General features: G+C 53.0%; 2 protein-coding genes across 4 annotated transcripts in view; both read right to left on the bottom strand.

Annotated features, from left to right (window-relative positions):
* Positions 1-9615: 9615 nt before the first annotated feature.
* On the bottom strand, positions 9616-12746 carry DKK1 (dickkopf Wnt signaling pathway inhibitor 1). The gene is made up of 4 exons (XM_085064470.1): positions 12260-12746; positions 11413-11569; positions 11218-11328; positions 9616-10564 (listed from the first exon to the last, which is right to left on the bottom strand). The coding sequence occupies exons 1-4, from the start codon at positions 12449-12451 to the stop codon at positions 10314-10316; spliced, it is 711 nt and encodes a 236-aa protein (XP_084920596.1). The 5' UTR covers positions 12452-12746; the 3' UTR covers positions 9616-10313.
* A 1518-nt stretch (positions 12747-14264) lies between these two features.
* PRKG1 (protein kinase cGMP-dependent 1) overlaps positions 14265-24055 on the bottom strand; it is a 295495-nt gene continuing 285704 nt past the window's right edge. For all 3 annotated transcript variants that reach the window (XM_085064468.1, XM_085064466.1, XM_085064469.1), the window contains exons 13-18: positions 23404-23545; positions 22835-22998; positions 21945-22067; positions 21785-21847; positions 21156-21222; positions 14265-18099 (exon numbers count right to left, since the gene is read on the bottom strand). In XM_085064468.1, the coding sequence (XP_084920594.1) occupies positions 18001-18099; positions 21156-21222; positions 21785-21847; positions 21945-22067; positions 22835-22998; positions 23404-23545 (658 nt within the window). In that variant the 3' untranslated portion in view covers positions 14265-18000. The remainder of the gene's footprint in view (positions 18100-21155; positions 21223-21784; positions 21848-21944; positions 22068-22834; positions 22999-23403; positions 23546-24055) is intronic.

Raw genomic sequence — 24055 nt, 5'->3', positions numbered from 1 at the left:
GGTGGAGAAAGAGGCCATTTCTTTCCAGAAATTCCAGGAGTTGAGAAAAACCAACAAGCCCAGACATGCATCCCTCAGGAAGAAGAGGATTTCCCACGGGAGGCTCCCGAGGTGTTGGCCCTGCTGTCTGATGTGCCACAGCCTCACCTCTGGGGACTCAAAGCATTCCTGGGCTGCTCGTCAAGGTGGATTTAATGCAATCATCTTTTCTCTTCCATGCTTCCATTCGGTTTTCTGCCTGGAGAGCAGGGGAAACCCTATTTCATTAATTAAAAAAAAAAAAAAACCAGCAAAAATAAAAAGGAAAACACAAACAACTTTTGATTTTGGGGCAGGATTTTTTTTTTAATTAATGACGATGGAACACCTGATGTAGTAAATGAAGAGAGAGCAGGTCTGGGAGTAAAAAAACACAAGTCCTCTGTTATAAAAATAGGGTTTTATTTGGAATAAATAAATAATATTAAGAAATAAAGTTGGGGCTGCTCAGCCTGGAGAGGAGAAGGTTGTGTGGAGACCTCACAGCTCCTTCCAGGGTCTGAAGGGATAGAGGGAAGCTGGAGAGAGACCCTGCAAGAGGAACTGGAGTGACAGGACAAGAAGAATGGGTTCAGACTGGCAGAGGGGAAATTTCAATGGGATATTGCACTGTAATGCACTTGGTACTTTTACTTCAAAACATTGGGATTTTTCCCCCTAGACTGCCATGTTCTCCCCCAGAACAGTCACAGGCACAAGACCAAGCCTTGGTGATCCTGGGGCCACAGCAGGTATTTTGGGGGTCTTGACTGGGGAGGGAAAAGGTGGTTTGGGAATAAGGGCAGCATTCCCAGATTCCCACTCCCTATTCCCAGGTCCTGGGAAAAAGAGGAGGATTCCTCTGTCTGGAATGTGAGCAGAGGAAAAGGCTCTTCTTGCTAGACAGCTCTGTAACTTAAATGCAGATAAAAATTGAGGGAATGCTGATGGGTGAGAGGCTCTGCTGGGAGCTGGATGGAAAACAGACTCTGGATTGGAGCAGAGGGTGGGAATCAAGGAGTTCTCAGGATGCCTCTGAGCCCTGGTCCTGAAGTTCTGCACCATGGGCTGGATCAGGAACCAAATCTCACCCCAAAACCGTTGTGGGGCCAGCAAAGCGGAGCTGAGGAGAGGACACAGAGCTGTCCCCACCTGTCAGAGCCCCAGTGTGAGGCCTCAGCACCCAGCTGGAGGGAAATGGCCCAAAAACCCACGAGTTCCTCGACATGCAACACCCAGGCCTCTTTTTTTGGCCAACCCCCTCGAAAAAATGCTCAATTTGAGTGCCTGTTTTGCCAGGGCTGGCTCCTCGTTGGGGGATAACCACAAGCCAATTGGAAGTTAAATTGTTGAGCACTCTGCATCTAATTGAAGTCTCTCCTTTCTGCCCACTATTTTTAGTGCTTGGCCCGAGCTGCAGCTCCACGCAGGCTATAATCATGTTTATTTGAGAGCTGTGTGTACCTCAGTGAGAAAAATAAAACCCAGCAGGCAGAGCTGGTTTTTTTGCCAAATATACGTGGGTGGGTGGTAGAGGTCAGGTCTAGACTGCTCTGTGTCTCCTGCTGTCCCCCTCTGCCATCAGGACACATCCTTTTCACCCCTAAAACGTGCCTGAAATGTGTTCATTCAGCACCAAATGCATTTCTCCTGCTTTTTTACTGGTATTATTGTCATTTTCTTCATCCTCTTCTACATACAGAGCAGTGGCAGGAGATTCTGAGGGGCTGACAGGAGAGAAAAAAGCTGGAGAAGGTGCTGGGAGGCAGCCCTGAGCAGCCTCCCCTCTTCCAAGGGCACTTTGGGGGGTTTGGGGATGATCCCAGAAATTTAGGAAGGGATTGAAAGGATGACAACAAAGCCACGACGTTGGAGTTTCTGGGAAGCTTCCAGCAAGGGGAGGGAGAGAAAAGGATTATTTGTCAGGAGTTTTCAGTGTCTGGGCTCCAGAGAGTCGGGGACTGGTGGGACTGGGATGGGACAGCCTCAGCATCCTGAAAATAAAGACATTTTTGTCTATGGCTGGTGGGTCAGGAAGGGTGGAAGGAGAAAGCAGGACAAGGAACAAAATCCCATCAAAAGCAGAAGAAAAGGACTTTTTCAAACACTTTTCACAGGGTGGGATTGTTGAGGTGTCTGTGCAGGGCCAGGGGTTGGACTGGATAATCCCTGTGGGTTCCTTCCACGGTTCTGTGACCATTCCAGGGTCGAGAGAGGTCATCAGGGCAGGGCAGAGAACATCACAGCCCCGTGGAAGAGGAGCAGATCCCCAACGTGAGGCGAGGCTCAGCCTGGAGGGCAAGGGAGGGAGGGAGGGAGAGCTCAGGAGCTGCGAGGTTGCAACAGAAGCTCTGGCTCTGACTAAACCCACCGCAGCCCAGCCATCCCCGTAAAGATAAGGAGGGAGATAAGAGGCCAATTTGTGCCTCAAAAAGCTCTGTCTGTGCCACCAGTGCTCGTGGTGACCTCATCAGCTTCTTTCCCCAAGGAAGAAAACAAAAACAAAGGTCCTGCACGTTCCAGTGCTCTCCTCGTTCTTGGCAAAATCCCATTTTTCTTTTTCATCTCTGCCTTATCTAAACCTGGGGAGCAGCTCATGTGAACACCCAGCCACTCTGGGAAGAAAATAGGGGAGTTTGTGTTTTTCTTCTGGAATTTTGCTTATGTTCCTCTTTCTCACCCCAGAAGGGATTTGAATTTGTGTCAGCAAGAAGCCATAAATTTTATTTTTAAAAATTATCTATCCTGATTTATCCTGATTTATCCTCTCTCAGCAGCCTTGCAAAACAAAGTCTGTACTAAACCAAACCCAGAGCCCTTCCCAAAATACAGACCTGGAATGATCCATCTCAGAACTTTTCCTAAATGGAGGAGCACATTTCTTTTCTTGTTTCCCAGGATTCGATGTGAAATCCCCAGCGTCGATTTGAAAGTGATTAAAACTCTGTTGACAAGGAGGAAATTAAAACTGAGGTATGTGCAACAGTGATGATCTGGAGCACAACAGGCTTTAAGGGATAAACTACAAAATTGAGGTTGACTTACCTAAACACTCCTGGAAAATACATTTATCTTCCCAAAGCAGGTGTGGGCTGTAGTCTTTACATTTTGATGACAGTGAAGGTTCTGAATTAGGCTGTAAAAGGTGCTCAGGTCTAAGGGTTTATGGTGACAACAAAAACTCCAGCTTTGAAAGGCTCTTGCTTTACTAATTTTTAATTTCACTACATCTGCAACCTGAGAGAGTCAGATCTAAGGAAGGATCGAGGTGCCCAGGTAAGCAGGGCCTGGTTTTCTCCATCATTTCTGACACAAGAAGCTGCAAACAACCATCAGGAGCACAATCCCATCTCTGGGGGTGTCCAAACCCTCCCGGGAGCTGGGGGATGCTGGGGGATGCTGGGGGATGCTGGGGCATGTCACCACTTGCAAGCCACGTGAACAGCACTCTGTGCACCATCAGGAGCTTCTCGGGGCAGAACTTGGCCTTTGCCCAAAGCCAGGAAGCCCAGCAGTGTGGAGACGTGACCTGGAGGCAGCAAAAATGGGAGAAGAATCCAGCTGATACCTGGGGTTGCTCAACAGCACAAAACCAGGCGCCAGACGGCTCTAGGGTTTGGGGTCACTGCTGCTTTGCTGCCTCTTGAAGCACGAACAGCCACCTCCAGGCTGTATAATCCACATGGAAATCCATTTTTAAGGAGCAGTGAAACCTGGGAGAATGCCAGGAGAGGGAACTGTTATTGTTCAGTGCAGCTCAGGGTTCTTGGGGCATTTTAAAATGAGGCTGTGGTAGATGAGGACTCATAAACCAAACAGGAGACAAATAAATCCAGAGGTGGCAATGGGATCTTTTACTGGATAAGAATCCTCCCTCCCTGGCAGGGTGGGCAGGCCCTGGCACAGGGTGCCCAGAGAAGCTGTGGCTGCCCCTGGATCCCTGGCAGTGTCCAAGGCCAGGCTGGACATTGGGGCTTGGAGCAGCCTGGGACAGTGGAAGGTGTCCCTGCCATGGTAGGAGTGACACTGGATGGGATTTGAGATCTCTTCCAACCAAAATCTTTCCATGATGATTCCTTGCTCCCAGTTGTCAAAAAACCCCAAAAACAAAACCCAAAACAACCTTGATGGATTTTTAAAAGGATCCAAACAGGTCAGCTGGAAGCCTCTTTTCCCAGTACAATGCTTTGGCCAAAAATCAATGGTGTTTTAAAAGAACATGATCTCTAAACCAGAATTATTACAAGGGAAAATTTTAAATGCATGGGACGTGAACTGAAGAAAGAGATTTCTCTCTGGCTGATACTGGTTTCCAAATACAACTGGGGAAGTGCTAAATGGGTTTTCCCAGGATCCCATCCCACTTCTCGTGCCAGCATCTACTCTTGGCATGGCAGGACCACTGCAGCCACTGCCAGCATCCAGTGACACAGAACTGCTGCTGTCCCCAGCTGCTGCTGTCCTCCAGGCCTTCCCTGGACACCTCCAGGCATGGGGACTCCAGACCTCCCTGCCAGTGCCTGACTGCCCTTTCCAGGAAGGAATTCCTGCTGAACAGAACCAGCATCCCAAAACCCTGGCACGCTTAAAAACCTTACAGAGCTGCTTTCTGCAGCAAGGGTCTGTGGTTTGGGCTGGAAACCCCAAAGTCCACGAGCTCAGGTGCTCCCTGGGGATGGCAGTGGGATAAAGCCCTGGGATAACAGCTCCAGGCTCTTCCCTCCCCTCGGCCCCGGGGCTGTGGTGAGCAAGGAGGGCTCCAAATAGGGCCAAGATCTGGGTTTGCTGCTCCCCTGGCCATCGCTCATCCCTGCACAGCCTGGGCCGCAGCCAGGAGGAGCTGCATTCCCGGGATGCTCATTTATGGGCAGGAATCCCTGCCGGCTCAGCCCCACAGCCCTGCGAACGGGAGAGCTCCGCGACGGCAAAGGCACCGGGACAGGGAGGGATCAGCTCGTCCTCGGGGAGGGTGGGGGCTTGGGGCCACCCCACACCTGCAGGGACAGCTTGGGGCCACTCCACACCTGCAGGGACATCCTCACACACCTTGGGGTCACCCCAGACCTACAGGGACAGCTTGGGGTCACCCCAAACCTGCAGCGACATCCTCACACACCTTGGGGTCACCCTAAATTTTGAAAGCATCCTCATTCAGTGAGAGATGCTAAAATAAATGAAGTTAAAACAACTCTGGTTTGGGTTTATCGTTCCTTGTGTGAATCCAGCTGTTTGGAAATAGAAGGGTGAGGTCCAGGACTTCCAGGATTCTTCCCAAGCTGGGAAGTTGGCAGTTTCAAGGGCCACCTGGCCTGGCTGTAAAGCTACAACTTCCCCCCTCATAAATTAATGGAAAATAGAGAATTAAAAGAAGATCAGTATTGTTTAGAAATACTTTCATTTGGCTCTCAAGGCTAACTTAAAAAAATAAGTATAAAAAAATAGAGTAAGTGAATCAATCTCAGAATATGCCCTTCAACACTTTGGCCATATAAAATCCATAACTTGGGATGGAAAAAACCTTAAAAATAATCTAATTCTTCATTGATTGATGGTGGCATTGGTGTATTTTAAACCCAGTTCCATAAACCCCAGAAATGTTAAGCCAGCCACAATCAAATCAGATGTTTTGTTGTTTTATTTTAATTTTTCTTAATCAAAGCACATCCACCTGAAGACAAGAGTGGCTTGACAACAGGAAGATGGACAGGGACCCTTCCCAGTGGAAAAATCCCTTATTCCTCTCCAAATCAGCAAATCCAAATCTCCTTCCAGACCTCTCCTGGCCTCCCTTTGGCACCTGGGAGCTGCCAGACTTCTCCTGGGAACATTCCCACCTCCTCACCCTGTTTTCCACAGTTCTGTGCTTCCAGAGTTGCAATATTTTCTCCCGGGATTTGGATTGGGTTGGATGTTCTCAGAGGTTTTTCCAACCTTAACAAATCCACGATTATTATTTCCCCCCAGATTTATCTCTCCTGACTTTAGTGTCATCTGTGGATTTGCTATTAAAAAGGAAAATCAAAGAAAAATGGGATTAAAGCTGCAAAGCCCAAATTCCAGCACCAAATATCCTTGCAGGATACTTCATCCCCTACTTCTGCCACAAGCAACAACCCTTGGTTCCCATGTCTTCCTCCCGATGATGTCAAAAAAAAGGAGAAAAGTTTTAGGGTTTCGCAGCGACTTCACCCCTTTGCCGTGACCACATCCTTGTGGAATCCTTCAACTGCTTCCCCTTAAACAATTATTGAAAAATAAAAGGGGTATTTTTGTACGACAGCTCGGGGTGGCAGTGCTTTCTGGGAAAAACTCAGGAAGAAAAATGAGAAGAAAATAGGATTTGATTCCCCGAAAACTCATTTCACCCCAAACGGCAGAAAAAGCTCCACAAAACTCACGCGGATTCTTTGCCCACCCCTCAATGTCCATCCATTCCCCTACAACCGCTTCCCTTTCCTCATCCCACACCTGGGATTTGGGGGGGAAAGCCCTGCCGGAGCTTAACCTCGCAGCCAAGGCGAGCCGAGCCTTTCATCAGGCCGTGCCCATTTAAATGCTGATGCTCCTAATTCTCCCCAAATCATCTGCTAATGGGCGCGCTCCCCCCGCGGGAGCGGGATTAGGATCTCTGCCCAGAGGTGCCCTCCTTAAGCAGCCCCGTTAGCCTCACCCCCTCTTAAGGTGTTAATTAGGGACACAAGTCGGGCACCGAGGGAGGCCAAAACAAAGCCACTTGAGAGAGAGAGAAGAGAAAAGGGAATCCACATCCCTCGGGATTAGCGGGGGCGCGGGGGATCGCACACCTCTGCTGCCCCGCCAGCAGTGCGACCACCGCCATGCTCCCGAGGGAGATCAAGGTCTGCCCGGCCGAGCCTGCAGTTGAAAGGCTGGGGACAAAGAGCGGCTCCAGCAGGTGGCTGAAGTGCCCCAAATAAACGGCGGAACAAACCCCAAAACCGCCCCACAGCTCCGCGTGTCGCGTTACAGCCACAAAGGAGTTCACCTGCTGCCTCCGTTTCATCTTCCCGAGCCGAAAGGGGCAGGGCTCGGCTCTCTGGCGGGAGAGGTGAGGATTAAAATAAACAGGGATTTTTCCCTTTTAATGCCTGTGGATGGATTTAGGGGGTTCTGTAACCCTTTCTTGCGCTATGGGAGGTTTTATTCCTCACGCGAGCGTTTTAGGGGCGTTTAGATTGAAACGCGATGTGAATACCGGTGGAAGAGAGGAGAGTGTGAGCATCTGCCTTAGACAATTATTGAAAAATAAAAGTATTTTTGTGCAACAGCTCGGGGTGGCAGTGGTTTCTGGGAAGAATTTAGGAGGAAAAATGAGAAGAAAATAGGATTTGCTTCCCTGAAAACTCATTTCATCCCAAATAGCAGAAAAAACTGCGCTGTGTCACATCCTCCCCCCCGGGAGATAAATTCCATTATGCCAATCTTGTCTGTCCCCGGGAGAAGCTTTGGGTTGATCCATCTCCTGGGAATCCGCACCCACAGCGTGGAAAAATCATCCCAGGAAAGCCATGGAGGGATTCGATTTCCCCTCCAAACCGTCCGTGGTTTTCCAGTCCCTGGAATCCCGAGCCTGGCGGGTCTGGCGTTGACTCCCCCCTCGCCTGGGAGAGAGGGGCTTTTCCTGACTTTCTGGAGGGAATCATTTCCCTGGAGAGGAGGAGAAGGGCGAGGGCACCCCGAGCTGCCTCCCCAGCAAGGTCACCGCTCGGTGCGGCAGGAGCTGCTGGGCGCTTTGTCCCTCTCTGCCCGCTGGCTCGGAGCGGGAGATCCTCACCGGGACACGCCGAGCGTCCAGACTGAGAGGCTCCACACATCCCCTGCTTTCCCCAGTTTTGTCTTTTCTACTTCCCTCCAGCCTTTTTACTGCTGTTACTGGGTCGGGTTTGAGCTTGCAAAGAATGGATTCAGGTATTTCTGGTAAGGATGTGGAGAAGGATCCAGGAGGGACCTCCTTATTCCTTGGAAAATCCCACTGCCTCCCAGCCACCTTCCAGGCGCCTTCCCCTGGGAAAGAGGGGCACGAGCAGCCTTTGCTGCTGCCTCCCTGGGACCAGGGGCTGTTCATCCCCATTCCTGAGCTGCTGCGGGAATATTTTGACTTCCCAGGAGGATGCAGACCTAAGGTGGATTCAGATTCTGGAGCAGGACCAAGGCAAGGCTGAAAATCCCTCCAACACCTGCTTTGGTTAAACCTCAACACACACGGGGTCATATTCTCGTGGCTTTTTTTTCCCCTAAGGGATGTTCCTAAATCAAATTTCTCTGTGCTTTACCCAAGGAACAAACCCTGAAAGCCCAAAAGGGGCTGAAATGGGAAGAGATCCTGACTGCAGGTGTGGTAAGGGGGGAGAGGAGGGAGTAAACCCAACAAAACCATTGTTTTTGTGGAATATATCCATGAAACTGGTTATTCTGGAGATGTGTGAGGTAGCAGGACAGGGCTGGAGGTGGCCAACCTGAACAAAACCAAAGAGGATGGAGAATGATGACAAGAAGTGGTATTTAATGCACCACAAGTGTATTTTTTTCCTGGCTGCAGAGGTGTCAAAGCTGTGCTGCTCTCTCTAAGTCCCTGGAGAAAAAGCCCTAACCCTCATGGCAGTGTTTTGAACGTCCTAGGGATGAAATATGACACTGTTCGTGACAGATCTGAACCCATCTGAACAGCTCCTGATGCTTTTCTTAGCCAGGGACCTTCATTTCTTCATAGCCAGGTCCCTTCATTGTCCCTTACTGAGCATGACATTATTATGATAATAAAATAATCAGATTGTTATCTATGTTGTGCAATCATATTTTTTTTAATCATGGCTTTTAGAAGTATTTTAAATCGGGTATTTTGAATTTTCCCAGCCTTGCACGATGATCCAAGCACTGAGCTCCAGACTCTGAGTCTGGCTCGTGCTGCGACTCCAGTAAAAGCTGCTCCAGAGAGCCTGGAAGGGTGGATTGAGGTAGTTTAAGGACCATCAGTGTTTTACCCTCTGCTTTGGGGCAGCTTTGGCTGTTCCCAGCCAGTCCCTGAGCTGGAAGGGAGTTGGGAACAATCCCTTGACCGCCTGCCTCTCCCTGGAGCTGTTCTCCCTCTGCAATTTCTGTGCCTGTGGAGTGGGTTCAGCACCACCGGGCCCTGCCGGGCTCCTGGCAGAGCTGCAGTGGGGTTGGAATTCCACAACCCCATGCCCTCGGGGGAACGAAATGCCCTAAAGAGGCGACACCAACCCCAAGGGCCCCAAACCCCCCGAGAAGGCAGCGTTCAGGAGCTGTGGGGAGTTCCCTGTGTGGTGCCCCCAGAACCCCCCAAGGATGTGCTGAGTTCAGACTGGGCTGCAAAGCACTTTGGGGTGTGCAGGGGAGGCTCCCCCGTGGTTTTGCCCCCCAAACCCCTTTCCCAGGCTGAGGCAGCCTGCCGGGGGCCAGCACTGCCCCTGCAGCCCCACGCTCCTCACTCAAAACCATGTGAAACAGGGGGGCAGCGCTAGAAGCCAAAGGGGTGGGGGAAAAAAATGTGTGCTCGCAGATTTCCCTCCCTCCAAGGCATCCCAGAAGGGTGAGAAGCCACAGGAACGAGCTGCAAAGTGAAGGGAAAATGAATCTTTATTGTGCGCGGAGCGAGGATGGAGCAGTCGAGGTCGGCAGCAGCCGGGGTTGGTCCAGCACGGCCCCTCCAGCCAACCTTCACTCCCTCCTCCCTCCCAAAACCAGGGAGAGGCTCTTCTGCTGCCACGAGTCCTTCCCAGAGCTCCAGCCACGCTGCCCATCCTCGGTTCGGTGGCCAGAGGGCATCAGTGGCTGCCACGGAATTCCTAAAAAGCAGCCAACCCAGCAGCCCTTCCCACGGGGATGAGCCCCCCGCCCCCGCCTCTCCTTCCCCCCAGGAAATCCATCCTCCCTCCCGCAGGAAAGGAGCAGCCCGGGACGCGGAGGCAGCGCGGGGTGATTTCAGGAGGAGTTTATTCGCTCGCACACAGACGGTGGCGCCCCTTCGAGCCAGAATGAAAAACCCAGTGCGTACAAAGTCACAGTCACGGCTTGAGGGGCGCCGGGCAGCGCCCTCGGAGGAGCACAAAATAATAACTCATTAAAATAAACTCATTGAAAGAAGTCATTCAAAATCCCGGCGTTATGTACAGCTAAGTGCCAGCTCGAGTATTCACAACACAGTAACGTACTGCAAGAAGTCGCTTAGAAGAAGTTCCCTTGAGAAACAACCTTCGCTCCGAGCCTGTCCCGGAGCCTGTCCCTTCTGTCTGTCCGTCTGTCGGTCGGTCGGTGGCTCAGTGCCGCTGGCACGTGTGCAGGCGGGACGCGTCGGCGGGGCCGAGCTCTCTCTGCAGGCGGCACGCCAGCCCCTCGGCGCACTGGCAGCGCTGGAAGATCTCCAGGCCGTGCGAGCCTTTCCGCCGCTGCCGGGTGCACACCTGGCCCTCCCGCAGCACCGGCTTGCAGATCTTGGACCAGAAGTGGCGAGCGCAGCACAGCCCGGCCGCGCAGTCCGACGAGCGCAGGCAGAAGTCACCTTCCTCGCCTGCGGGGGGACAGCGGGGGATGCTCAGGGCGGGGCGATCCCACGGGGGATGCAGGGCAGGGTGGGCATCGCTCATGGGGACACTGGGGCAGGGTGGACATCGCTCATGGGGACACTGGGGCAGGGTGGACATCGCTCATGGGGACACTGGGGCAGGGTGGGCATCGCTCATGGGGACACTGGGCAGCCCGGGCTGATCAATCCCCCGTGGGCATCCCAAAGCTCACCCGTGGGCAGGCTGGGCATCCCGGATTGATTTGATGGAGTCAGTGGGGTATCCCGCAGTGATCCCACAGGGGACGGACGGGAGAAAGAGGGGCATCCCGGCCCGACCACATAGGGGATGGTGGAGCAGAAAGGGCACCCTGGACTGATTCCATGCGGCACAGCAGGGAAGGGTGGACACCCTGGACTGATCCTACAGTGGATAGTGAGCCAGGCTGGACATCCCGAGTGATCCCAGGGAGGACAGAGGCACCAGATGGGCAGCCTGGATTGGTCCCAAGGGGGACAGAGGTGCAGGTCGGGCATCCCGGACTGATGCCGGGCGACAGCAGGGCAGTGGGGCAGCCTGGAGTGATCCCAGGGGACAGCAGGGAAGGACGGGCAGCCTCGGGCGGGACAGAGGGGTCACAGCAGCGGACACTCCTCACCTTTGGCAGTGGGCAGCCAGGCGGGAGCTGGCGTCCGTCGGGACAGCGCCTCAGTGCCCGTCTCCTCCGGCTCGGCGGCTCCTTGGGGAGGCTCCGGGGGCGTGCAGAGACCTGCGGGGGGCAGCGGGGCGGCTGTCAGCCACGCGTTGGACCCCCGCACCCTCCCCCCGGCCCGCAGCTTCCCCGCTCGCTCACCGTTGCTGCAGGTCATGCCGGGGCAGCACATGGCATCGCGCAGGCAGCGCTTGCGGCGCCGCCGGCAGCCCAGGCACAGCGGGGCTCCCCCGCCGCGGGCCGCCCCCCCGCAGAACTCCTCGGGGCCACAGTCCTCGTCCTCGGCGCAGGGGAAAGGCTGGGGGGCACAGAGGAGGCGGGGGGTTAGCAGGGCCCATCGCCAGTGTTTCCCCCCTCTCCATCCCCGCTGCGCTCCCTCTCCAGTCCCCGACGCGTCAGCTCCGTCCACCTCCGCTGTGTCCCTCCCCGTCTCCATCCCCGAGGTGTCCCCCACTCCATCCCCGGTGAGCACCCGGTGCGTCCCTCTCCGCCATCCCCGGAGTGTGCGTGTCCCTCCATTCCCGGGCATCCCCGCCATCCATCTGCGCCGTGTCCCCCCTCTTCAATCCCCTCCATCCCCGGTGCGTATCCCTCCCTTCCATCCCCGGGCTCTCTCCTCCACTTATCCCGGGGCGTCCAATCCATCCATCCATCTCCGGTGTCCCCTCCATCTCCAGTGTCCCCCCACTCCATCTCCCGGTGTGTGTGTGTGTGTGTGTGTGCCTTCATCCCCGGCGGCCCACACCCCTCATCCCAAATGTGTCCTTCGACTCCATCCCCGGTGTGTTCCCAGTCCATCCCCGGTGTGTTCCCAGTCCATCCCCGGTGTGTTCCCAGTCCATCCCCGGTGTGTTCCCAGTCCATCCCCAGTGTGTTCCCAGTCCATCCCCGGTGTGTTCCCAGTCCATCCCCGGTGTGTCCCCAGTCCATCCCCGGTGTGTTCCCAGTCCATCCCGGTGTCCCGCGCTCCATCCCCGCTCTCTCCTACCTGCCGGGTGGCGGCCGGCGGGGCCTTGTTGCTGCCGTCGAAGGGGGGCGCGGGGGCGGCGCTGGCCTCGGCCGCCCCGCCCGGGGGGGGTCCCTTGATGGCGTTGGAGCTGAGGGCACCCCCGGGAGCCGCCGCCCGCCCCGCCGGGGCCGCGCAGCTCAGCGCCGCCAGCAGCGCCACCAGCCCCCGCATCCTGGTGCCTCCCGTGCCCGCCGCGTCCCCGAGCAGCAGCACCGAGCCGCGAGCGGCGGCTCTGCGCTCCTCCGCCGCCTTTATACCCCCGGGGCTGCTCCTGCCCGCCCCTCGGGGCGGGGGGCCCGCCGGCTGGGATTTCAAAGCGTTCCCGGGGGTCCGTGCCCCTGAGCCCCCAAAACCGCCCCCGGCCCGCCCCGAGGGCTCCCATATTGGTCGGGCGGGGGTTTCGCAAGGGCGAGGGCAGAACCCCCACCCCACCCGGCATCCCCCGCCCGGTTCCCGGCCAGATGCTCCGCACTCCCCGACGCCGCCGCTGTCTCCAGCCGGGCGCGCCCGACGGCGGGGACCGGGACGAGGGAAGGGGAGGGGGGCAGTCCCCCTTCTGCAGCCCCCCGTAGTGGGTGGGGGCCGCGGTGGGTGCAGGGAGCCCCCCCGCCCTCCCCCGAGGACTCCTTTGGTCTCCTCCACGTCCCCCTCGCCGCCTCCCCCGCGTCCTTCCTGGCGCCAGCGCAGCCTCGCAGGAAGGGAGAGGAGCTGCTGCGCACCCCCGCGCCGGGCCGGGTGCGGGACACGGGGAGACACGGGGGGACACGACAGCACTCTGGGGGTTCTCGCCCTGCTCACTGACCCCAGCCGGGGCGGGGGGCACCGGCGGAGGGGGGGAGCTCCGGGCCCTTTGATGCGGGGAGATCAAAGGCGTCGCCCCCCCCAACCCTTTCCCGTTCCCCTCCCCGTCTCCATCCCCATCCCCATTCCCATTCCCATTCCCATTCCCATTCCCATTCCCATTCCCATCCCCATTCCCATCCCCATCCCCATCCCCGTTCCCGTTCCCATTCCCATTCCCATTCCCATTCCTCCCCGTCGGGGCAGGACGGCCCCAGGGCGCCCCCTGGCGGCCGCGCCGCGCCATTGCTCCCCATTCCCGCGCGCCCGTCCGGTAATTAACCTTGGTTAATTAGCCGCTGTTAATGAACCCGGCTTTTCCCGGCGGCGGCCCCGTGCTGCCGTTTATTTATTTTCTCAGCTTGGTTTCAATGCGAACTAAGAGCGGGAGCAGCGCCCCAGCGCACCCCAACCCCGCGCCGGGCGATCCCTGCCGCAGCAATTGCTGCACCTATCGCTTCCCCGTGGCATGTCGCTGTCCCGCACCCACTGTCGCCTATTCCAGCCCGGAACGGGCTAATCATTGCCCGGGAAGGTTTCGGGGGCACGGCGGGCAGGTGCTGTCAGCAGCGGCTGAGTCACGGCCGGGTGACATCCCCGGCACAGCGCGGCCACCCTCCCGCCCTCCCTATTTTTAGCCTGGGCTGAGGAGCGCCAGGCCTCGCCCCGAAATCCCGGTGCTCCCCTAGCAGTTTCAGGTGAAGGCCACGTCACCCCGAGGTTTTTATTGTCTTATTAACTTCGACCCGCGATTGCTGCATCCCACAAAATGATGGGTGACGATTCTCAGCTCCTCCCTGGGCTGTTCCCGAACTGATTTCCCTCCTGGGAGGATGTTTTGGTGTTCCTTTCCCCCAGCTTTTGCTCACCTCTGTGTCACCATCAAATCACGAATGGTTTGGGTTAGAAGGGACCTTCAAGCTCATCCCATTCCCCCATGGCAGGGACACCTCCCACTGTCCCAGGCTGCTCCAAGCCCCAGTGTCCAACCTGGCCTTGGACACTGCCAGGGATCCAGGGGCAGCCACAGCTTCTCTGGGCAACCAGTTCTGGGAGCAGAATCCCGTCACCCCAAATTTCACCATGAACCTGAAGATCTCTCCCAAACCCATCTTCTGCTCCGGAAGAAACCCACTGACAGCCGTTCAAAAGTAATTATTTTTATTTCAACTCTATAAAGTATACAACAGGCACTCGGCAATTACAGCTGCAGGGGGGAGTACAGAGCGAAACAAAAGCCATGGAAGTTTATGAAAAAAACCCCGAAGTTCCTCAGTCAACATCCAAAGAGTGCAAGCGGCCGATGGCCGGGGGGTGACCGGCATCTGCCCGACAAACAAAACCTCTGCCACAGAGGGAGAGAAAATCAGAGTAGAAAACAAAGGGGTGAGGTGAAACTGGCGTAAATCGGGACTTGGGGGGCAGAGGCAACTCCAAACGGGAATTTCCCCTTGTTCTGAGAGAGCCCTAAAAGCGCCCAAGTCTGGGGAGCCACGGAGGAGCTTCCAGGGCTCATCGCCGTGGGTGCAGGGAATGGGGCAGGGAAAAGCACAGATCCTGTTCTGGTGAGTGGTGCAAACGAGCCTCGTCTTTGCACCGGGGCTTCAGGCCAGGAAAATGCCACTGGCGTGGATTTGTCCCGGGTGGGAGATTCCCAAGGGGGGCTGTGTGGGACAGCATGGATGGGTGGGATCTGCAGAGCTTAGCAAAACAGGAATACCTGTCGAGGGACTGCTAGGATGTCAGAGATTAATTTGACCCGCACATGACATTGATACATTTCACAGAAATGACTCTGTATCTCATTAACAGATACACAGCTCTGGTACATTGAACAGAAATCAGAGAACGACGTCATCATTTCTGGAATTCATCGAGATCAGATAATAAAGGCTTAGAAATCGGTCGCAGAAAGAACTGTAAAACGCAGCAAGCTAAGAAAGGACGACAGTTTGAGGTGTGTTTGTCTTTGTCATGCAGCATAACACCAAATTTGTTTTTCTTTTTTTTATAAGATGCCATGGATTTAAGGCACTTGCAACAATGCCGGATAGCCAGTGATGTTCTAGAACTATGGGACAGATGAGTGACCAGGACAGCTGACAAAAAGTTTAATCATACTGACAAACATGACATTGATTCAAGTCTACCTCGACCTAAAAACGTTACATTACAAATAAGGAAATGAAGGAATAATGCCATGGAACTGGAAAAGAACAGAAAGGTCCTGTGTGACCCACAAAATATCGACACGAAAATACCTATTTACAGAAATATCTGCTCGTGGTCCTGTTGTTGAAGAAGAGTTTGCTGTGGGCAGTGCAGCTCTGGGAGAAGCTGCGACACCGACCGGAGCCCCCTCTGGAAAGGCGGGAGCTGATTCCCCCTTCCCTAAAAACGCCGTTGTCCCGCACATCGAGGAAGGAGACAAAGAAATAAGGACAGGAGGTGGAAACACAGAGGCAATCCCTTGTTGTGGATATATAGAGATATATATAAAGCAACTTAAATATATTACTTCTAACTGAAGGCTTATCATATACATATGCCAAGTGTTAATGCTCAGGAGAGGCCATGGAAGTCGAGTGAGGTGTTGGATATCAAAATAAACTCAGATTCAGCACAGTGCACGCTGCAGGGATCGATTCCCATGCCTGGCACGAGGAAAAAAGGGACAGGAAAAAAGGAAAACAACTCCTCAGCCCATTCCAGACCCTCCTTCCCCTCACGGTTTCAGGTTATCCCCCAAATCTTCGCGGTGCTTTCTCCTCCACGCCTGCCAACTGCATGTGGTGGCACCACCCTGCGACAAGACTCCACGTCCCCATGGAGTGGAAATCCAGGGGGATGGGAGGGAAGAATTTGGCTCTTAGGGCTGTGTAAGATGCCTGCTGAGTGTTTTAGCCCTCGTGCTCAGCCCTGGCTCTTGGTGCTGTCCATCCCTCAGAGAAAGGAGGAAAAGCCAGGGGTTACTGCCTTTTCCCCATGGTTTTGAAGGCAAATGAAGTTTTAATGGTTCAAGAACAGCAGAAATGGCCTGAAATGACAGTGCCAGAGGTGTGGCCTCACCCTTTGGAAAACGGAGGGAACTCCAGAGCCACAGACTGGTTTCAAAGGTGTCACATGACCCAGCTCACATTAAACAGCAAACAGGGCCCTTGCTGTCCAAACAGCCTTTTAATTAAATCCTTTTATCAGGAATAAGCAAGAGAGTTGGGATTTACCACCAGGGAAGGAATTTTTTACTGCTCAAATGGACATTTTCCATGTGATATGTGGGAAAGGTCCTTGTCAGCAAGACTTGATCTTTCCACTCTCAGCTCTTGGCAGCTGAGGTGAAATGGGGCAGGAGGTTGGAATGGGAGGATCTTTAAGGTCCCTTCCAACCCAAACCATTCCATCATTCCATGATTCTGTGATTTTTTGGGGCAAGGTCTCTCAGAGAGACCAAAAGCTGATGTTTCCTGTTGGATTATGGGATAAACTTTAACTCCCATGTATACAAAACGAACCCAGGACAGCATTCCTCTGCTGCATCCTATAAACCAGAGCAGGGAATTCAAGCAAAGGAAAAGCAGTGGAAGTGAGGGAAAAGCTTATCCTGACTATATTGGTTTCCCCAGTTCTTTTTCCATATGGATTTGGCCATCCCTGTGTTGAACACAGTCACTATGGACTGGGCATGCTGGAAACCTCGCAGGGATACATCCAATACCCACTTCCCTTTGAATTCCACTGACTTTCCCATGGAGCTCCTTAGCCTGGAGAGGCATCAGGATTACTGGCAATGGTCCACCTGAGCCAGCAAACTGGCCCAGGATTTTTATTTCAATGAGATCCTTGCACTAAACACGGAAAAGATGCAGACATGGAGACATGGAATCATCAAGATGGAGAGCGAAGCCTCTGCTACATATTCCTGACAGGATGGTTCAGGGACAGGTTTATTCCCAGGGGAGGGATGGACACAGCACCTCGAAAGGGCATCCCAGCTCTCATGGTTTTCCCTTTGGGTCTAAAAAGGTCAAAGTTAATTTGGATTTAATTAATTAAATCCTTAATTTCAGGTCTAACCAATCAAGACCGGTGGGCTGCCACCGCTTTGTTCTGTGATTGAAGCACTGTGAAAGGGCTGAATGGGTGTGAAATGGGTTAATAGATGCGCCATGGATTCATTCCATGATTTTCTGTTTCCATGCACGTGTTGGTGCCGAGGGAGAGGAGAACTGAAAGCCCAAGGGTGGTGCTGCCACGTCAGGGAAACGACCCAAACCTGCCTGGACAGCAGCTGGAGCAGTTGTGCTTTTGTTTGACCAGGCTGAACCAAAATGTTTCCAAAACAAAGAGGGAAGGGAACATTCAGTCTCGTCGGGAATCCTGCTAGGAAAGGAAAGGGAAAGGAGCCATTTCCCCACTGCTCTGACAGGAACGCTTTGCCCGTGCTCCTCTCGGCTCCGGCGCTGCCCCGCGGAGCTCCGAGGGTGGGAATAGCCTAAATCCCGCACTGGAGTAGCTGCAGCACTTCCTCAATCACTACTGATCCTACGGGAAAAGCAGCTGGAATAAGTGCCTCCAACTCTCTGGATCTGTCACACCGGTGAGCAGGGAGGTGACGAGATCCCTGTGGCGACACAAAAGGAGTTCTGTGCCAGGACCGCCGTGTCCCCGCCGGGTCACGTTCCGACAGAAAACATGGAGAGCACTATTGTCACTGAGCAAGAAGTCCTAATGCCACTGGAGTTACTGGAGCAGCATCAATCAAGGCATCGTGGTGACCCCGAGCACGAATCCTCCCCGATCCCGGTCTTCCCGTCCCGCTGGCAGCCACGTCCCAGGAAAAGCTGTCTTCAGCAAGGCAGAAGCAGGTAAGAGAAAGAACGTTAAAAATCGATGTCCCATCCTGAGTTGTCGTCAGGGGGTGGCTCGTCGCTGTCCTCTGGGAAGCTGTCGAAGTTGCTCGTGTCCGTCGGGGACGCGACCTGGGGGAAGGAGAGCGACAGGAAGGGGGATGTTCATGCCAGTGCTGACATTCCCTCTTCATCCCACAGCCATGTGCATCCCGGAGAATCCCCACCAGCCAGGGAGGTGCTGCATCCATGGCTTTTTGCTGGGAGATTTCCCACCACTCCCCTGCTCTCCCAAGCTTTCCTACCCGTAGGAACAAGGTTATCACAACAGACCTGGGAACGCCTCCCAGAGCCCAGGAGTTCCCATCTGTGGCTCCTGAGCTGAGCTCTGCTGCCTTTAAATCTCCTGGCAAGCATTGCTCAGCCTCAGCATCCTTCCAGAGAAACCCAGCTTCCCAGGATGAAAGCCAAGCCCGTTTGTTTTTTGGAAAGAATGGTATTTAAAATCGACCCTGGCTACAGAATTCCTGATTTTCATGCTTTGTGATAGTGAGGGAAACTTTTATACAGTGAGGGCTTGATAAAGTCAATACAATCAAAAAAATTAACAATACAAGGAACCAGCAGGTCTCCAGCCCAAAATAAGGAGAAATTCAGTACTTAAAGCCTGACCCAGAGCAGGAAAACTCTTGCTGCAGTTTTCAGTCATTTTATTTGTGGAAGAGCCTGAGCCAGGGGCCAACTGACAGTCATTAAATCCCAAAATCCCAGACTGGTTTGGGATGGAAGGGACCTTAAATCCCACCCAGTGCCACCCCTGCCATGGCAGGGACACCTCCCACTGTCCCAGGCTGCTCCAAGCCCCAATGTCCAGCCTGGCCTTGGACACTGCCAGGGATCCAGGGGCAGCCACAGCTTCTCTGGGCACCCTGTGCCAGGGCCTGCCCACCCTGCCAGGGAAGATTTCTTTCCAGTATCCAGCCTAGATTGATCCCAGGGATTGTCCTGACCCACTTGGCCTTGTTAACCCTCCTGAGATTCCCATTTGCTGCTGGATGCTGCTGCAAGCCTTGGGAAAAGACAGCAACTCCAACTGCAGCTCTAAATTTCATGTGCTGCCCCCCCTGCTGAACACATCTTGGAGGAAATCAGGACTATGGAATACCCAACTCATTTTGAAAAAATAAACCCACCCTCTAAAATCTTAGCAGCTTCAATTTCTTTGGGATTATCTGGATCTGTTTCCTTTGTTGCTGCTGCCTCACCCTTTGCTTCCTCAGCTCATCTTTTCCTGGAAGAGTCCTGAGCTTTTAAGGAGAGGTAAAATGCCAGATTCCAGCTGTGGCAGTGAGGCTCAGCAGTGCCCTAGCAGCAGGTTGTAAATTGGGATCTTTCCAAAAACCCCCTGCAATAAGAGCTCTTTGATTGCCTCACTGGTAGTGCCACGTAAGAAATGAGAGATAAAGAGCAGGGAAAAGCCTTTTTTCTTCAAAAAAAAAGGAGCTAATCTGTATGTTTGGCCCTGCTGGCTGCTTCCCAGCTAACAAGGGGAGGTGGATTGAGGGAAAAATGCATGTCTGCCCCCAGAGCTCTATTTTGGGTCCTTTTTCAGAGTGGCAGTTGAGATTTTGCCAAAAAAACTTGTGGAAAACAAGATGGAGCAGGACTGATGGCTCTGGGGCCGACAAAAAACCATCCATGGGTTTGGAGAAGATCTCAGGAGCAGGTCTGGAGGAGATGCTGCTCCTGAGGGCTCAGGGAAAGGATGAGCTGGGTTGAACTGGAATTAGGGCCAGTCTGGGGTTGTCCTGGAAGAGGATTCCTCTGAGAGGAAAGGATGCTCCCATCTGCTTCAGTCAGCCTTGCTATGTGGAGTAAAAGCAGAGTTGGAAGTACTCCTACTGAACTGAAAATCCACCAAAACCAGTAAGGAAAACATCCTGGGGTTTTTTTCAGGCTTCATGGACCTCCTGCATTCCTAAAGCAGGAACTGCAGCTGGATGTGAAGGAGCAAGCTTGACTTGATTGCCTTGACTTGAAATGTGGTCCTGCTGATGAATTAATAGGGATTAAAAAGAAGCCAAGGCCAGGTTGGACATTGGGGCTTGGAGCAGCCTGGGACAGTGGAAGGTGTCCCTGCCATGGCAGGGGTGGCACTGGATAGGCTTTCAGGTCCCTTCCAACCCAAGCCATCCCAAGATTCTGGAATGAGCTTAACAGAAAAAAACCAAAAAACCAAACAAACCCCAAGCAAACCCAGCTTTGATCTCGAAAACATTTCTAAACTGTTTAGGGAGATATTTGCCAAGTCCTGCTTTCTCCCACTGACTCCAGGAGCTCCTGCATCCCACAGGGCCAAAGGGGGGATGGGAAACCCTCCTGGCTCTTTCCCTAAGCAAACTTTGGGATGGCAGCTTCAGGAGCTGCAGGATGGAGCAATGGGGTGCAATTAAACACCCATTAATGGCATTCTCCCGGTGATCCCGAGGGATTAGGCTGGAACAAGGAAGGGAGGCTGCAGGACAGAAGGGGCCAAGGTGATTTCTGTCTGCTAATCCTGTTTGGTTTCCCTTTGCAGCCAGGCTTTGAGGGCAGTGAGCTCACAAAGACATCAAAGGAAGGGCTTTGCTCCAAAGGAAAAAGCAGAGCTGTCCCTCTGCTCCCAGTTACACGGTTAAACATCAACAGGGCTTTTCAGGGAGGACATGGAGGCAGGGAGAAAAGGGCCAGAGGCACAAAAGGCAGCGCAGAAGGGAAGGTTAATGCCAAAGAAAGGGAAGATGGCATCCAAACCCCACCTGCCTGTCCAAAGGAAGTGAGAATAAAGGAGAAGGAACACAGAGAGAAAGGCTGGAACTGGCAGCTCTCTGTGGAAAGGGGAAAAGGAGATGAAGAAAGGAGTGCAGCAGGTGAGTGAGAGGAAAATGTGTTGGAGTGAGTGATCCTGCCTCCACCTCTTGCTGCAAAGGGGATTTCCCCATGGCTCTGCCCTCCCCAGAGCACCTTCCCAGGGAAGAGCCTGCCTGCAGACCAAGCTTAGCTGGAAATGTGTCTAAAGTGGCTTCTTCAAGCATCTCCAGAAGAAATAAAGTACATTATTCCCACTTAATCCAATGTACCACTACTCAAAGCTCACAGCACCCCAGAGGAATTTGCCATGGAGGAAAAATAGCAACAGGAAAACTTACACTTGGGATTATGGGAGGTGTCAGTGTCCCTTTCCGTAACCCTTCCCAGTTAAAGCCTTCAAACCATCTGAAAGGAGGGAAGAATCCAAAGTCAGACAGGTGTAGCACAAAAAAAAAGAAAATGGCTTAAACAACAGGTTTCATCTCCCACAGGCCTTGCCTTCAAATCCCTTTGGAATTTATCCCCTTTTCTTTTTTCTGGGGGGGGGCCAAGAAGGAAGTGTGTGCAGCAACCCCATGGAACTTCCCTTTTTCCCCATGCAATTGGGTTAGCTCCCAGCTTTATGCACAAGGGTGTCCCACCTGTGCTTCTCCTCAGGTTTGCTCAAGGTGGGTGGATGAGCCCTGAGCCTTCCCACAAAAATATCCATGCAATCCAATCCTGCTGCTTTGGGGATGGGAGGAGAGAAGGTCCAGCATGGATGGAGGAGAGAAACTGTTCCTGGAATGGGTCTCTCACCTGTTCTTATCCCACTAAACTCCTAAGACATCATTTAACCACTCCCATGGGACCAAAAGGATGGTGAATTTCCATTATGGATAGAAAGTGGTTTTGAGGAGAAAATGGAGATGCTTGAAAAGCCTTTTCTTGGGGGTTGGAGCTGGTGGCTGCTGGATGAGACACTTACTTGTGCTTTTGGATATCTTTCACTCCATTTTTCAAGTTCCCTAATCTTTCTGATGGATTGTCCCTATAAAAGGAATAACACATCCTTAATCCTTCCAAACAGCTCATTTCTTTGCAAACAATATCAAGGCTTTTTGGGTTTTGTTATTTCATCCACTTACCTGCATAGTTTTTTAATTAAATTAGCAGCATTTTTGGCAATCTTCTTTGGAAATTCGATCATGTCTATTCCCCTTAAGATGATGTTATAGGTCTTCATGGGGTCTGGGCCTGAGAAAGGGGGACTTCAGAGGGGGCAGGGAAGGGAAAAAGATGAAAAACTTGTCTTTAATAAAAATTTGTCTTTAAAAGAGCACTGAACTCTGATAGAATACATCCAGATGAGAAAAGGTAGATGACAACTGGGAATGCTTTGCTTCCTATGATCCTATCCATTTCTCAAGGAGCTCTGGAATTCAGCAATGTTGGCTGCAGGGAAGCACCAAAAATAAGTTTTCCATGCTAAACCTCTTCTCCCTTTGGCAGCCACATCCCAACAGCCTGAGGCTCTGAGCAGCATTCCCTGGCTGGCCTGTGTGGGATGGGATTCCAGTGGGGATGTATTGCCTTTCCATGGATGGAGGGCTTGTGTCCAACCTGAAGGATTGGGCAGCTGGGGATGAGCGATGGGGCTGAGGTGACGGAGGTCCAGGAAGCCACCACTGCCAAGAGCAGCTGTGATATCCCAAATTAAATATGGGAAGGGATGAATGGATGGATGGATGGATGGTGCCCAATCCACCTCCTCCTTTCCAGCAGTGAGGAACCTCCCCAGTTCAGTGCAAACCCTTCCCCTTCTCCCATCACATCTAGCCTATTCGAGACCAAACCTCCCTGGCTGAGTGCAAACCCTTCCCCTTCTCCCATCCCTTTCAGCCCACTCAGGGTCAAAGTGGGATGATTTGTGTGGAAAGGCCATGGAGGAGCTCCCTGGCCCAGCACAGGCAGCCCTGCCCTGGCCCCATCAGGGAGCTGAGGGCAGGAATGCTGGGGTGAATTCCAATGGCCATACCTGCCAGTCAGGAGCTCATACATCAGGATTCCCAGGGACCAGTAGTCAGCCGAAATGTCGTGACCTTTGTTCAGGATGATCTCGGGGGCCACGTACTCCGGGGTGCCACAGAAAGTCCATGTTTTCTTTCCAAATCCTATTTTCTTTGCAAAGCCAAAATCGACCTGGGGGTAGGGGCAGAGCAGTGTCAGGCCAGGGCATCAGAGGGAATGTCAGCCCTGGGCTCTGCTCCTCTTGAAGTGAGGCAAGGCAGAAAGGAGCATTCCCCATGGGAATCTTCTCCTCATTAAAGCACCGAGGGTTGTTCCAGGCCCAGGGAACCACAGTGACCTTTCTGCTGGTTTATCCTGAGGAATATTCCCATGAGGGAGGCAAACACCAGCACCAAGGGCTTCCTGGGGGTCAGAACTTTCCATCGCTGCCAGCTCAGCTTGATTTATTTTGTTTTTTTCCTTTTAAATTGAAACTACTGTGGGCAAGGAGTGGTTTTAAACTGAGAAAGGGCAGGGCTAGATGGGATTTTGGGAAGGAATTGTTCTCTGGAAGGGTGGGGAGGCCCTGGCACTCACCAGCTTGGCATAACCTCGGTGATCCAGGATGAGGTTCTCCGGCTTGAGGTCCCGATAAATGATCCCTTTGGAATGCAAGTAGGCAAAGGCTTCCACCACACACGCCGTGTAAAACCTGGTGGTGGAGTCCTCAAATGAGCCCCTGCGGAAAAGGAGGGGGGAAAAAGGGGATAAAGCCGTTAGGGGAATCCCTGGGAAGTGGATCCCTTCCCCATGGAATTTGTTCTGCTGTTAAAACTTCTATTGCTGCAGGAAAATCACTTTTTAACACCTGGAAAGTGCCTGTTGCTAAACTTTCTATCTCAATCTAATTAAATTTCCATTTTGGAAGCAGCCTCTCTGCCTCCAATAGCTGAAACTATTTTAGGTTTTATTCCATAATTTAGTAAGAAATCTTAGAAATCCATATCTTGTAAGCAAAAAGGTGTTTTTTTCTAATTACAATTTTGGCTTTTGAGTGTTAAAACTCCTTTGAGGTGTGGAGGTAAGTTCTGTATGAATGTTCCTGAGACAAAAGGCAGAAAACCCACAACTGCTGGGGTTTGAAGCGTTAATTCAAATTCCAAACTGCACCTCTGGATCCTTGTTCCAGCAGTCTGCAGCCAGTATTCCAAAGAAAACCAATCCCCCTGCCTGCTGGGAGCTGGCTGAG

Source organism: Lichenostomus cassidix, chromosome 6 (assembly GCF_008360975.1).
Source record: "Lichenostomus cassidix isolate B80296 chromosome 6, HeHo_3.0, whole genome shotgun sequence".
Lineage (NCBI taxonomy): Eukaryota > Metazoa > Chordata > Aves > Passeriformes > Meliphagidae > Lichenostomus > Lichenostomus cassidix.
The sequence above is the reverse complement of the archived record's forward strand: the minus strand, read 5'-3'. Positions and strand labels throughout refer to the sequence as shown.

Excerpts from the sequence above, each read along its gene's own strand:
- DKK1 (XM_085064470.1), bottom strand. The coding sequence starts at position 12,451 with ATGCGGGGGCTGGTGGCGCTGCTGGCGGCGCTGAGCTGCGCGGCCCCG. Across the intron at positions 11,570-12,259 it reads CGCCGGCCGCCACCCGGCAG|CCTTTCCCCTGCGCCGAGGA; the intron begins GTAGGAGAGAGC and ends TGTGCCCCCCAG. Across the intron at positions 10,565-11,217 it reads CTGGCTGCCCACTGCCAAAG|GCGAGGAAGGTGACTTCTGC; the intron begins GTGAGGAGTGTC and ends GTCCCCCCGCAG.